General features: G+C 39.2%; 1 protein-coding gene across 2 annotated transcripts; it reads right to left on the reverse strand.

The window, feature by feature from the left end:
- Window positions 1–421: 421 nt before the first annotated feature.
- On the reverse strand, window positions 422–11,136 carry LOC149261829 (inactive protein kinase SELMODRAFT_444075-like). 2 transcript variants are annotated; one of them, XM_089422818.1, is made up of 12 exons: window positions 10,236–11,136; window positions 10,059–10,155; window positions 9,611–9,869; window positions 9,249–9,436; window positions 8,875–8,969; window positions 8,184–8,701; window positions 7,210–7,920; window positions 6,939–7,099; window positions 2,041–2,117; window positions 1,776–1,923; window positions 1,401–1,550; window positions 422–1,294 (listed from the first exon to the last, which is right to left on the reverse strand). In XM_089422818.1, exons 3-12 carry the CDS (start codon window positions 9,861–9,863, stop codon window positions 983–985), a joined length of 2,613 nt encoding a protein of 870 aa, XP_089278944.1. In that variant the 5' UTR covers window positions 9,864–9,869; window positions 10,059–10,155; window positions 10,236–11,136; the 3' UTR covers window positions 422–982. The 2 variants fall into 2 exon arrangements, with proteins under 2 accessions (XP_089278944.1, XP_089278942.1); XM_089422816.1 differs by having other exon boundaries at window positions 9,991–10,155.
- Between the last annotated feature and the right edge of the window lie 1,673 nt (window positions 11,137–12,809).

The following is a 12,809-nucleotide window of genomic DNA, read 5'->3' on the forward strand; positions in this document are numbered from 1 at the left end:
TGTAGAAAGTTGATCGTGCAACATAGGATAATAATGACCTTCATGATTACAAACTTTTATGTTGATCATGAACTATGATCCACTGAAATGATTCCGCTCTTAAATTTAAGACCTTATGTCGATCTCACAAAATTGAATTAATTCCAGCACTGGAAATTGTCCGTACTTGTCTGCTACCTCCACCATATACTTGGAAGGACTTTAGTCTCTTTGTAAGTTAAGACGGCATCGCCTCGTTACCTTTGCATGCAGTCAAATAGTCGAAGGGTTACCGAGTTCGTATAACAGTAGCGTTTATTTGATAAGAAATTTATTTCGTTGACTGATAATTATTTAGATCACTTAAAACAGCAATCCTCGCCCACATTCGCGGGAAATGATTTCGAATAGAAATAGAATAGAAATGAGTGGGGGTCAAAAATACAATAAAATCATAACTATGTCATTAAAAATCCCATCTACACACAGACACTCATGCCAGAGGGTTTGATACCGTATGTGGAGAGTAATAAGCCGGACCCCCGCGACTCTGGGATTTCAATGGCATAGTGGTTTCAACTTTCTCTCGTACATGCTGCTGCACGGGATGCACAACAGAAACCCAGGCCCACCCACCCATGCCAGGCCCGTGAAGATAATAAGTCTTCCTCGGTGCCTCACACTACCCACATAACTTGCACGCTGGATCTTCCCGCAACACCAAATGCACACCTTTTCAAAATTTTATAAAACATTTAAACCGTAATAATATACAGACGACCATTTGAAGCTGTAAGCTTCAAACAGAACGTAAATCATTAATGGCTACGGCCAATACAAGATAACTCTGCTTACCTAGAGAGAAATATACCTGTGAATCATTAATGGCTACGGCCAACACAAGATAACTGCTTAACCAGCGAGAACTACATCTATTTTATACTGATGAATTCTCGGCAGAAAGCTCTTGTATAAACAAATGCAATAAATTATGTAATTGTATCTATTCTCCATATGAAAAGCCCTGCGATTTGTCCCTTTCTCGATAAGCTGCTTTGATAGATTCATATGATAGTTTACCGTAATTCACCGGCGCATCTCCGTTCAAAGACAGTTTCCCGCTATAGTCCGCCAGAATATAACCGGCCAGAGTGCCGCTGTGGCTTATTGCAGGTGAATTCGGAACCCCAGTTCGATGCATCAAGTGTTCATTAGACATCCTGCCACTTCGGCTGCCCCAGGAGAAAGTATCATAAACAGGTGTTGCCGCACAGCTTGAATCGATCACTACATCACCTTCGAGTATACGGAGGACCTGCTTTTCAGTTTTAGGAAGTCACATCCTGCTAGTTGGAAGGATACAGTACCATTCCCCAATCATTGCCAAGAAAGTAAAATATTTTGTGTGATTGTTCACATACCTGGGACATTCGAGGCCTCTGGTGAGGATCTCTCCTAATGCAAAGAGAAGCAGCATGAAGCATGCAATAGACTTCATATTCAGAATAACGGTTCCCCAAACGTGGATCCACCAATTCATGGATTGCATGTTCTTCTAGCAAAGGGCGAGCCTGCAAATGTTCCATAACAGAGGAAGTGTAAATTCCTCAGGTGACAATCCTCAACAAGAATTTCTAAAAGAATACATCATCGGCGAAATGAGAAGAATAGTTCAGTGCAATAGGTCCCAGATGGTCCGAGTACATGTCCAGAGAAATAATGGAAAGTTTATTTTCTTCGGTTAGGGAAACAGGGATTCCTAGAGCTGAATTGATAGCAGTGACAGAGCAACTAACCCACTCTGTGAGGCATTGCTCTCCCCTGGGTCGATTAATATCCACAGCTTTGCGTCCTGTGACTAGCTCTACCAGAACTACTCCAAAGGAATACACATCTGCCTTCTCTGTAATTTGCCCGCTCTGGGCATATTCCGGGGCCAGATACCTTCATAAAAATAAAAGAACGAATTTCAGATAATAAATTACTAAATGCCAATAAAAGTTACTAAATGGCATCATGGTGTAGAATGCAGCATAATAATAAATATGACCGATAATTTACCCAAAGGTGCCAATGACTCTGGTTTCGACAGCTAGATCACCATCAGGTTGCCACCGCGCAAGGCCAAAGTCTCCGACCTGTTGCAATCAAACACAAGCAATATAACATTCAATCTGGCATATTTCTTTCAGACGGATGTGATATTTAAGGACATATTTCTCTCAGATGGGTTTGATCTTTTAAAATTTGAGAAACAAAATATCATTGAGTTGACTAATGTCTAGCCTTCTTTTATATAACATAAGAATTTCTTGGCTAAGAGTGGATGTTCAACGTTAAATGTCTATTTAAATAGAAATAAGCTTATAGATGGAATGCTAAATTGCTCCACGAATTGCACCATGACTTGCAAAACCTAAAAATGAATGAACATCCTATATCTTGAATTTAAATTTGAATAAATGCAAGACTAGAGAAAAGGGCTCTTCGAGTGGACTGCATTTATCTGCAAAGCCCTAAACAACATAAACAGCATGACTTCTAAGACACGAGTAGACTTTCTATGAAAATTTTAAAGAGGTGCCCTTTTTCAAAAGCTTTGAGGGCAACCACAGGGCATAGAATAGATGGTAATGGGGCATGCTGTTAAGACACTCCGTGATGTGAAGGTCATGAGTTCGAAACTCTGGGAAAAAATTCAGTCATATTAGGGGCTGGTGTGGCCCAGGCTGAGTGCAATCCTCAGGTGATTTTGATGGCTTAGATGCCCCTGTGTCACATTTTCTCAAGCGATTAAGCATGTAGTCATCTAAGGACTCACACCACTTAGCAAACAAAAACAAAAGGCTTTCAGGACCTGTAAAACTTACATCCAGAATCTTTCACAGCCACTTGCATTGTTTACTTGGTTATGTCCTTCGCAGATTCAGATTCCAAGTAGAATCCAACCCAAAATAAATTTTCTTTACTCACTTGCGTTATTTGTCTTGGAAAGGAAATTCAGTATAGTTAACATGCCCTGCGCCAAGAAAACAGAATCATCCTCTAAACGGGAATCATAAAGGAATTGCATTGCATTCCCATAAAATATTCATATTTTGTTTGTGAAATTCCTCCTTGCCAGACCGGTCGTAACAATTTTGCTAATCCGGTATTATGCTATTGACAAGGATTATGCTACTGGATAAATGCCAGTTCAAGTAAAGCCTACTCCCGATATAAACCACTATCAATTACAATATAGACAATAGTTGGCATATCCTGTCTTTCATGGTTAAGCTCATACCCCCTTAAGTGACATCTAAGATTGCAGTAACATGCAAGAAAATCCCCTATCCAGTAACAAAGGATATTGTAGTAGCTCTGAGGAAATCCCCTAACCGATGACAAATATTTAAGGATCAATTATGCATGGAGCAGAAGTTTCCAACAACAAAATCTCCCAACTTAAAGATAAAAGCTACCATGCCTCTGACAATGGTGGAGTTACCACATCTGTATCATGTAAGAAAATGTATAAGTTGGAACCCATAGTTACGTCTGGACTATAAAGGAGCTACCAAGGGAAAATGTGCTTCCACATACTACAAGCAGCCCCTCTGACCTGTTCTCAATGGTTACTAATATCTCTGAACCTCGAGGCTTTCTCTTGAAAAGCTTATTCATTAAACTATGAAGATTCTCTCAATGGGGCCTAGGTTCACTGATGAGCTCCATGAGGTACTAAGCTGTTGTTCCATTCTCACTGTCGTCTGACTTACTCAAATGGCATATGTCAAAAATGGATGAGGTTAGCTTCCTGGAGATTTTGACGAAACAGTTACCCTTAAATCCTGGCACCTAAGCTGAAAGAAGTCCATATTCTGCAGTCCAGCCCTTGACCTGTGCCCTAGACCTCAGGATGTGAAACTTAGAGCAACTTTAAAAAAAATCTATGAAGATTCAAAGGCCTTTTGAGTTGCTTCTTTGAAACCAAAACCTTTTTACTTGGTGCTCACTTTGGTACCATAAACATTCCTGGCGGAAAAACTCTTGGGAAATATGTGGAAACATTTCCCAAATCTTTACTGGCAGATCCAAAAATGTTATGTCCAGACTGTAAAAAGAAATTCGTATTCTTTTCTAGATTGGATATGGGTGGGCTGCATGAGATAGAAACTAAATCAAACGTAAATAATTAGTCAAACAATAAGGTTACATAAAATGATAATATTTTGAAAATTTCCACCTCTACATGTACCAAAAAAAATAAAAACCCTACTCACATCTATCTCTAAGTAGTAAATATGTCCTTTCCTGGTTTCCCGGAACTTTGTAAGCGTTGTTTCCAAAACCCATCCATTTCCGGAACTCAAACCCATTTCAGAAGTGCCCTGGAAAGGTCTAAAGCATATATCTGGCGCTTCTTGCCTAGGTAGGGAAGTGTGATCTGCATCTTCATGTCTGTGCCCAATAATGTTTGATTTATCGATGTATTCTTTCATGTATATTATGGACCAATCAAATATAAGATCCATCTTCTTTTTTGTTTCAGATCCATTCCCCGACATAGAATTTCTTTTATGATTCACCACATTCAAAAACTCAAGTATGCAATATTATCCTAGTCAGTTCCAATGAGTGGACTAGAATAGGCTAAACATATAAAGACAGCTAGTCTTTCGATTAGGAGGAGAATAATAATGCTCTGGGTGCAAACCTTGCTAAAACAAGAGATGATGCCCAGCCTTATCTGTGAGTTTCTGCAGTGTATAGAGGCATCCTGCATTGAATGTTCTTAAAGTGGCAGACAGCAAAATTACCAATGTATTTTGTCATGGCAACGGGAGTGTACGGCCCTCCCCCAGGCAAAGTCTCAACAATTTACTTATTGCTGAAACGCCCACAGGAAAGGACTCAAAAACGACCCCAAACATTTTCCGAAAGTGGAAATGCCTGTGAAAGTTTCTGGGGCATTTCCCAATCATTTCAAGTTTGGTGCACTTCCTCTATTTTTTTTCTTAAATGCAACCCACCAATCAACAATTTAAAAAAAAAGGTTCCCAGAAACCCTAAAAGTTACCCAGTACACACGAACACTAAAACAAAAAAAGAAGAATTTGAAGACAATTAGGATTTTGGTGACCTTCATCCAGAGTCAAGAGAAAATGCCTCTGTCGGCCTGTTGAAGGGCTGTAAGCAACAAGTACTCGGGGGTCTTTGGTTTCCCCAAAGCTGGAGGACATTATTCGAAAAAAATTCTATGCGATTTCTGGTTCTGCCCATGGCCTCAGAAGAGATATAGTTAAAGATTAAGGATTTGTTTCCAGTATAGGATCCAATTTTCTTAGTCTCTGACTCTTTTGCTATCGTTTTGATATCAGCATCATAGGCTATGGTTAAATTCAGATGAAGTACCCAAATGTTAATCTCTTTACGAACATAGCTTCGGCTCCAATGTGGATTAGGCATTCGAACCTATTGTTAAAATTTTGGAGTTTTGACACTGTAACCTAGAGAAAAGCTCGTTAATTTTTTGAAACCCCTGTTAAACATATCACAACTTATGTGAAACCCTTCATGTTTTTTGTCCAATGCAATGTGAAGATAAATATCACGAATCATTGAAATACTATCAATGGAAAGGCAAGCAACTAATATCCTCTTTTAGTAATTTATGCCAACACCACTCCGCTGGTGTGGGTGACCTAAAGATAAAAGGCTGCTATTTTAGACAGATAAAAAGGACAACAAAATGAGAGCTGCCAATCATTAAGCTGGGAGATTGAAGAAAGAATCCATGGCCGGAATTGCTATGTTAGCTATTTATTATTTTTCAATGCAACATAATTATCATAATAAATGAAGAGCTGAGACAAAAAGCCGCTAATTTAGACAGATAAAAACGATAACTAAATAAGAGCTGAACATTATTAGACGGGGAATTGAAGAAAGAACCCATGACCGGAATGGTTGTGTTAGCTATTTATTACTTTGCAATACTTAAAGTTCTTTGACAGCAGAGTTTTCCACAGCATTGTGTGAAAAGAAGAGTTTGATGCATAGTTGAAAAACACATTGAATCTTCCAAGTCAAACTCTCCTCAGCTATGTTGCCACGCTGAATTAAATTGGTCTAGAATCTATCTACTGTTGATTCAAATTCACCAGCAGCAGAATAAGGGCTGTGAGGTTACTCACTGGCCAGTCTTTGACCTGCAAGATATCACAAAGTTCAACTTGTAGGTGGATGAAAAACGTCGCTGACACCATATATGTCTCAAAAATAAAAGGAAAAATCTCAATTTGATATTTTTCTGTGACCAAGTTTTTGTTGAGTTTTTTCCTAGTCCAAATCAGACTCTTACATTCTCGCCTCTTACATGTCATTTGCCCTTACGAGTTTTTCAACATTAATTTGATGTAGCATTGAAATATGGAGAAAACATAGATGGAAAACCTACCTTGGTTAGTTCCATATCTACTTGAAATGGTTACTTCCATATCTAGTTGAAATCATCAATGAGTACTCATGAATGAGATTCCAAGAAAGCCATTAATAGACAAATGCAGCTAAAGCAGATTAGAATATCATTTTAAGGTTTTCTTGGACCAGATATGAAACTCGTCAAAATTTAGAAACAATGTTCAGTTTCAAAATTTCAACAAGCAGAGATACCAAAAATCATCTCCAATTAAGGTGTTTGACCCTTGCCCGTGTATCATTTCATGCAGAACCTCCGTATAACACTCTCTTCTGAAACAGTCAGCTGAGGAAGTACTGGTCGTTCATGTTCTTTGCAGCAAAAATTATAAGGTGAACTTTAAAGAAATCCGCATTACCTCACACAAGTGACAAAACTGCAGGGGTGCCATCCATGGCCAGGCAAAACTAACTATAGCTCAAAAATCCAAAATAATAGTTTCTCCTCGGTAGTTTAATCTAGTGTGATATTCAAGATCCAAAGAATGAAGACTCACCATTGGCTCAAAATCATGGGTCAAGAGAATATTATTAGGACGCATATCACGATGAACAATGCAACCCACTCTACACTCTTCATGCAGATATCTCAGTCCTCTGGCAGCCCCTATTGCTATTTTCTGTCGCGCAGTCCATTCTAAAGTTTCTTGACCTCGACCTGCATAGAAATCAGAAATTGAGAAGAGTATCCAGAACAACATTTTCTAGGCAACCCATGTTGTGAAAAATATCTCACAATCAAAGAACTTAAAATTAAGTATTACTTACCATACAAATGGGAATCCAATGAGCCATTACAGACATACTCATAAACTAAGAGCCTTCTCTTATCTTCAATACAATACCCAATCAGCATCACAACATTACGATGTTGAGCACAACTCAAGACTTCCACCTCCGAACAGAACTCCAAATCACCTTGAGAGCTTGCAAGTTTATGCTGTTTAACAGCTACAGCCTGGCCATTGGGTAGTATACCTCTGTGAACAGATCCAAAACCCCCTTCTGCCAAGAAATTAGCCTGAGAAAAACCATTGGTGACGCGCTCCAATTCAGAATAGCTAAACCATCTGGGAGGCTTACCAAAAACAGGGGCCTTATGCTGGCAAATAGAACAGAGAGGCGGAGGCCCAGGAGGTGCATTTCTATTCAAGGACATGGCTTTTCGAACACTAGATGTACGATCTAAATCTTCCTCAGAGTCTTGCTTGCTTACTCCTGCCTCACTGTCCAACTCAGAAAATCTCTGAAGCAGAGTTTTTGCAGTCTCGGTTTTGGAATTGTGTTTGTTCACATCCAAATTTGCTGCTGGATTTTTTATCATATGTTCTCTCCATTTTGAGGAATGTTGCCCAGCACTAGAAAACTGGTCCAGTTCAGTCGAAGACAAGTAAGGGTAGGATAATAATCCAACTCGAGAGATTGAAGTTCGTGGCATTGCAGATTTTCGAACTTCAACAGCTAAAGGATTCCTACATACTGATTCATCAACAAGACAAAAATGGCAACATCAATACAAGCATAAAAATCATCCTTGTAGGAGAAAGAGAAAAAAGGGCAGTTATCCAAGTGCTGAACAACTCTATGGTTTGCAGTTAGTTCAATCTTTCGGGTGGTTGAACCTACTGACTGTATGAAAGAAAACACCATCAACATGAACAGAAGCCAAGTTCGTGGAAAATGTATTAAAAATAAATCGTTAAAAGGATTCCAGACACATCAATCTTCTATTGGGATCATACCTGTATGTGGCTTGGCGTCCATCCAGTGCTGGGCAAGGAAGTCAAAATTTGTTGAAAGAGAGACTGAATCATCACTATCAGAATCTGAAATAGCAATTGCATCTCCAGAATCTGTTGCTTCTTCATCGCATATCGGTTCTTTAATTCTTGTTTCTACAGACTTTAATATATTTGAGCCCAAGGCAGGCTCAGAAACCAGGAATGGCGAGGCTCCCGGTTCGGAGCTTGACGTAGAAGACGTGGCAACCTCCGTAGTTGTAAACGGCGTTCCCAATTCTGGACTACTAGAGGGAGCTGCAGCTTCTCCATTAACAGAATCCCCCGATTTGCGTGAATTTTTTCCTGTGGTTTGGTCTTCAACTTTGAGCACATCCACGAAAGCCGGCGAGCAGTCTACGCCCTCTATTCTAGTGGATCCTACTAGGTTTAGCCGGAGAATTTTGGGGTTAGAACGCTTAATTACCACGAGATTGCAGTACAGTTCTTCCATGCAAGGTTTTTCCTCTTTCTTTAGCTGTCTGCAGGGGGAAGAAATCACAGAAGCAGGACAACGCCATTAAGTTCACTACATAGCAATCCTAAAACTTCGAAGGGGAGATAGTTTTAAAACCCAAACTAAGCGATACTTTGTTTTTCCAGAGATTTATAGTTCAGTCCTAAAATTTCCGAAGTACAGGGGACGGAACTATACTTGTCGAGGACGACCCAGGTTGCCTGTGCCTTTTTCGCTTCAGCAGCCGTGGCGCCAGGTAATGGAGAGGAAACTATCTTCACCTTCACATTCACCTGGGAAATTAAATTTCAAAGCTTCAGCGATAGTTTAAAGACCATTGAATATGTAGCAATGAATGCATCCATAGCAAATATTTCAATTTCGCGGTCCCGCACTGATAAACTTGTCAAGTACTGCAAAAGGATTAAAGGCAAGTTTCTCGTTTCTCATTTCAGTTTATTTTGATTTGGAATCACATCCAATATAAACTGATACAATTTTTTAAAAAGTACCGCCATGCTGAGCTCAATCTAATAATAAGATTCAACAAAATCGACGAATTTTGATTTTACCTTCTTTGAATCGCAGATTTCGTTTAGCTGCAGAAGCATCCGAGAGCATGAATTCTTGATTTGGTTCCGAAGCTCCTGAGAACAATATCCATTATGTTGCTTCTTATCGCCGCTGGTACAGTTTCCAGCTAATCTTGGGCCGCTGGCACAGTCTCCAGCTAATCTTGGGAAAGCCCACATTTTCCGACCTGAACACATAAAATCGCGGCAAAACACGCCAGACGCAGATGGTGAAATTTGCGAAATCATCGCTGCCTTTGGCAAATCCAACAAAATATTGACCTCGAAAGGCAATATGATATCTATCGTGTATCAAACAAATCATGTTAGACTGGAGTTGAAAGAAGCCGCAGTGTCGTTACCAGTTTTATCGCCGGTGATAACTGCCAGTACAGTTATAGAGTCGCCGGGTTGCACAACATGTGTAAGTGCCCATTCCAAAGCATATTTGGTAATCTCCTTCGAGCCGTTTACAGCAACTAGAATTTTATCGGCGCTATCCGCGATCGAGGCACGACCTCGGCGCTTTTTGTGGCCATTACTGTGCTTCGAAACGTCTCTGCATTGTTTCAAATCAACTTTCTTCTGTGGATCTCGAGCCACAACCGAATTCATCACAACCTGCCAGAGAAAACTTAGGAAACCAAATCCCTGTTCTCACACTAAATTCCAGCTAAAACCGATAGATTTCTTTGAACATTATGCAGATATTCTTGCACGTATTTATCCTGGTCTTGAATACCTTAAACATAAAAAAACTCGTGTTCGACTACAGAGTTATCCAAAGGAGATAGCGCTTTAATAGCGAACCTGGCTGATCTTTTGACTGCAAATACAAGTTTACGCTCAGCTCCTTCACCGGCAATCTGACGGTCCCGCCGAATCACAGACAGCATTAATTGTAAACCTGTATACATCAGAGGTCATTAGAATAGGAAATCCTCCTGTGGAAGGAACGCATACTCCCAAGGTGAAATGACGTACTACCTGTCACCGCTTTGGAACAATCATCTCCAAGTTTACATTTGCCGAAATCGCATACGCTTTGGGAATGCATCCCAGCAATTTACACAACGCCGTCAAGTACCGCTCGAAAAGTCTCTCCTGCCACGAATTCCATACGAACAGACATATACGCAACCAAAAGCTGATGCTACAGTGCCTTGTTCCTCAACCAAGAGCCAAAAGATCGCGCTGGAAAAGGTATCAAAAGAAAATAAAGACAATCACGCCATCGCACTGAAGATTTCTCGATCCACTACATTATACAGAGCCGTCTATATTTTCCAAAGCAATGCAGCTTCCAAGCCGAAATCTCAAACTTTCAAGAGCACAATACCCGGAGCAGTTCGAATCACTGAATATTTGATACAAATCTCAATTGAATCAGCCAGACAAACAAAACAAATTTCCGAGAATTAACAGCCAATATCCTTTAACAGCGACTCGCTTGACAGCAATTTTCAGCAGAAACGAATAATAGCTAACGGCACCAGCAAATCTGCACGTGAAAGCACAAAACTCCGTCTCCGCGAAACGCCGCCAGTGCCTTAACGACCCCAACCGATTTCTTCCTAATTACTCCATCAAACGCAATTTCCACCGCTCAGGAGCTCCGATTCACACAATAAACGCAATCCACCACAAAAAGAAGCAAACCTCCCCCAAATCTCCAATCGACAGTCGTTCCTTTTCCTGCAAATTTACCTGAAACGGCCGTTTAAAACCAGCAAAGAATCATCATCATCCATTCATCCATCAGATTCCACGAGATTTCAAACACTTCCCGCCGTTTGCCAGCCACCAAAACCGGATCTCGGCGGTTGATCTTGGCACAAAGAGCTCCTTCCCTCCGCCCATCGCCGCAACTGTAAAGCAAAAGCATGGACTGCAATCAAACTAAACTACTTATCAAATGATTCCAACTAACTCAACCCTGGTTAACTCTCTCCCCGAGTTAACCTCAACTCCGTTTACGAGGCACGTGTAAATTGCAACGCAAACCTAGACTAGTATTAAAACCGAGGCTCGTAGTTTCCGAGCCACAAACCCAGACCTGAGCCCGCATTCATGACGGGCTTCACTTTGCCCCGCTGCACTTTTGTCACAGCTTTTAATAAGTGAGAAACTGAGAATTTTCATATTTACTTTACACCCCCGCGTTTTCAGATTTCCAAATCCGAACTACGAGAGAGAAAACAGGTTGAAAAGGTATGGTCCTGTTACCCCGTTTTAATTAATGCAAATATGACGTCATACTCTACCTCACCTCACCCCACCGTGGCAGAAAGCTGGCAATTTCTTTAGGGTCGGACACGGTCCACGAGAATATAGGAGGGTCCCGTGGTGAATCAATTTGTTTACCGTTGTGTATGTCTTAGTGACTGAGACCAACAACGATTTGCGATAAAATACCAATTCTCCATTGCCCTGAGTGACGACACAAGGCGAGTCGCAGGCCATACGATCCTCGTGCAACCGTAATATTACTGTTTTGTTTGACGCGCGAATAAGACAATACAAATCGAAACAAAACAAAACATACTGTCTACTTCATTGCTGGATAAGTCTCGAGATTAAATATATTTTTGATAAAAGTCTACGTTAAAGATATCTTTTAAATTATCATTTGGTTCTAAATCTTTTAAATTATCATGTGCTAAACATTAAAATGAATTTTGATGTGATTATTACTGTTTTTAAATTATCATTCCATTCAAATTTGCGAAGAATATTTCAATATATTATTATAAAATTTTTTATCAAATATTTAAAATATAAATTACAAAAACCTAAATTCAATTATATTTAAAATTATCAATTTTTAAACATACCTATAACTTTCCACTTTAATTTTTATTATTACAACGCAACCCAACCCAACAGAATTAATGATATTTTGAAATGATCATTCCTTAAATATTGATAAAACCTTAGGCTTTAATCTTTGTTTTATAATAACTATTATGATGCCAACCCCAACTCTTTATTTTATAATTATTATTATGATGCCAACCCCAATTCAGGTTGGGTGAAATGTCCCTTCTGTGATCAACAAGAATACGGTATTGTTGTAATAAAAAATTAAGGGACAAAATGTAGTAAATCGAGATGAGGTCAGGCCCAATCATGAAAATGTAAATTATTTCATTATACATCGGTAATACGTGAACCTCGCTGCCATGAATCAATGCAAATTCGCACGAATTGAAACCTATCTTAATCGTTTTAAGATTAGAAAAATATCGTAAGCAACAAGCAGTAATGAGTAAAGTTTAGACGAAATGATACATGAACATTGGACCATGATATGGTAATTAATAAAATCTTCAACCTTGGCCTATCCGCTATTTTGTTTTGTATTTGTTCAAGTATGTTTTTGTATTTTGATTTAGCTTTTCCATGTGGGAAAATGCTAATAATAAAAATGTTGTTTAACGTTATTAGGATTTTAATTTTGGTATTATATAAATAAGTTACCTTAATTTTTTTAAAATGGAATATTATAAATTTATATATAAAAAATGATAATAATAATAATTATTATTTTTAAATAAATTA

This window comes from Pinus tabuliformis, chromosome 6 (assembly GCF_031772625.1).
Source record: "Pinus tabuliformis cultivar Carrire ecotype Pingquan chromosome 6, CPIR1, whole genome shotgun sequence".
Lineage (NCBI taxonomy): Eukaryota > Viridiplantae > Streptophyta > Pinopsida > Pinales > Pinaceae > Pinus > Pinus tabuliformis.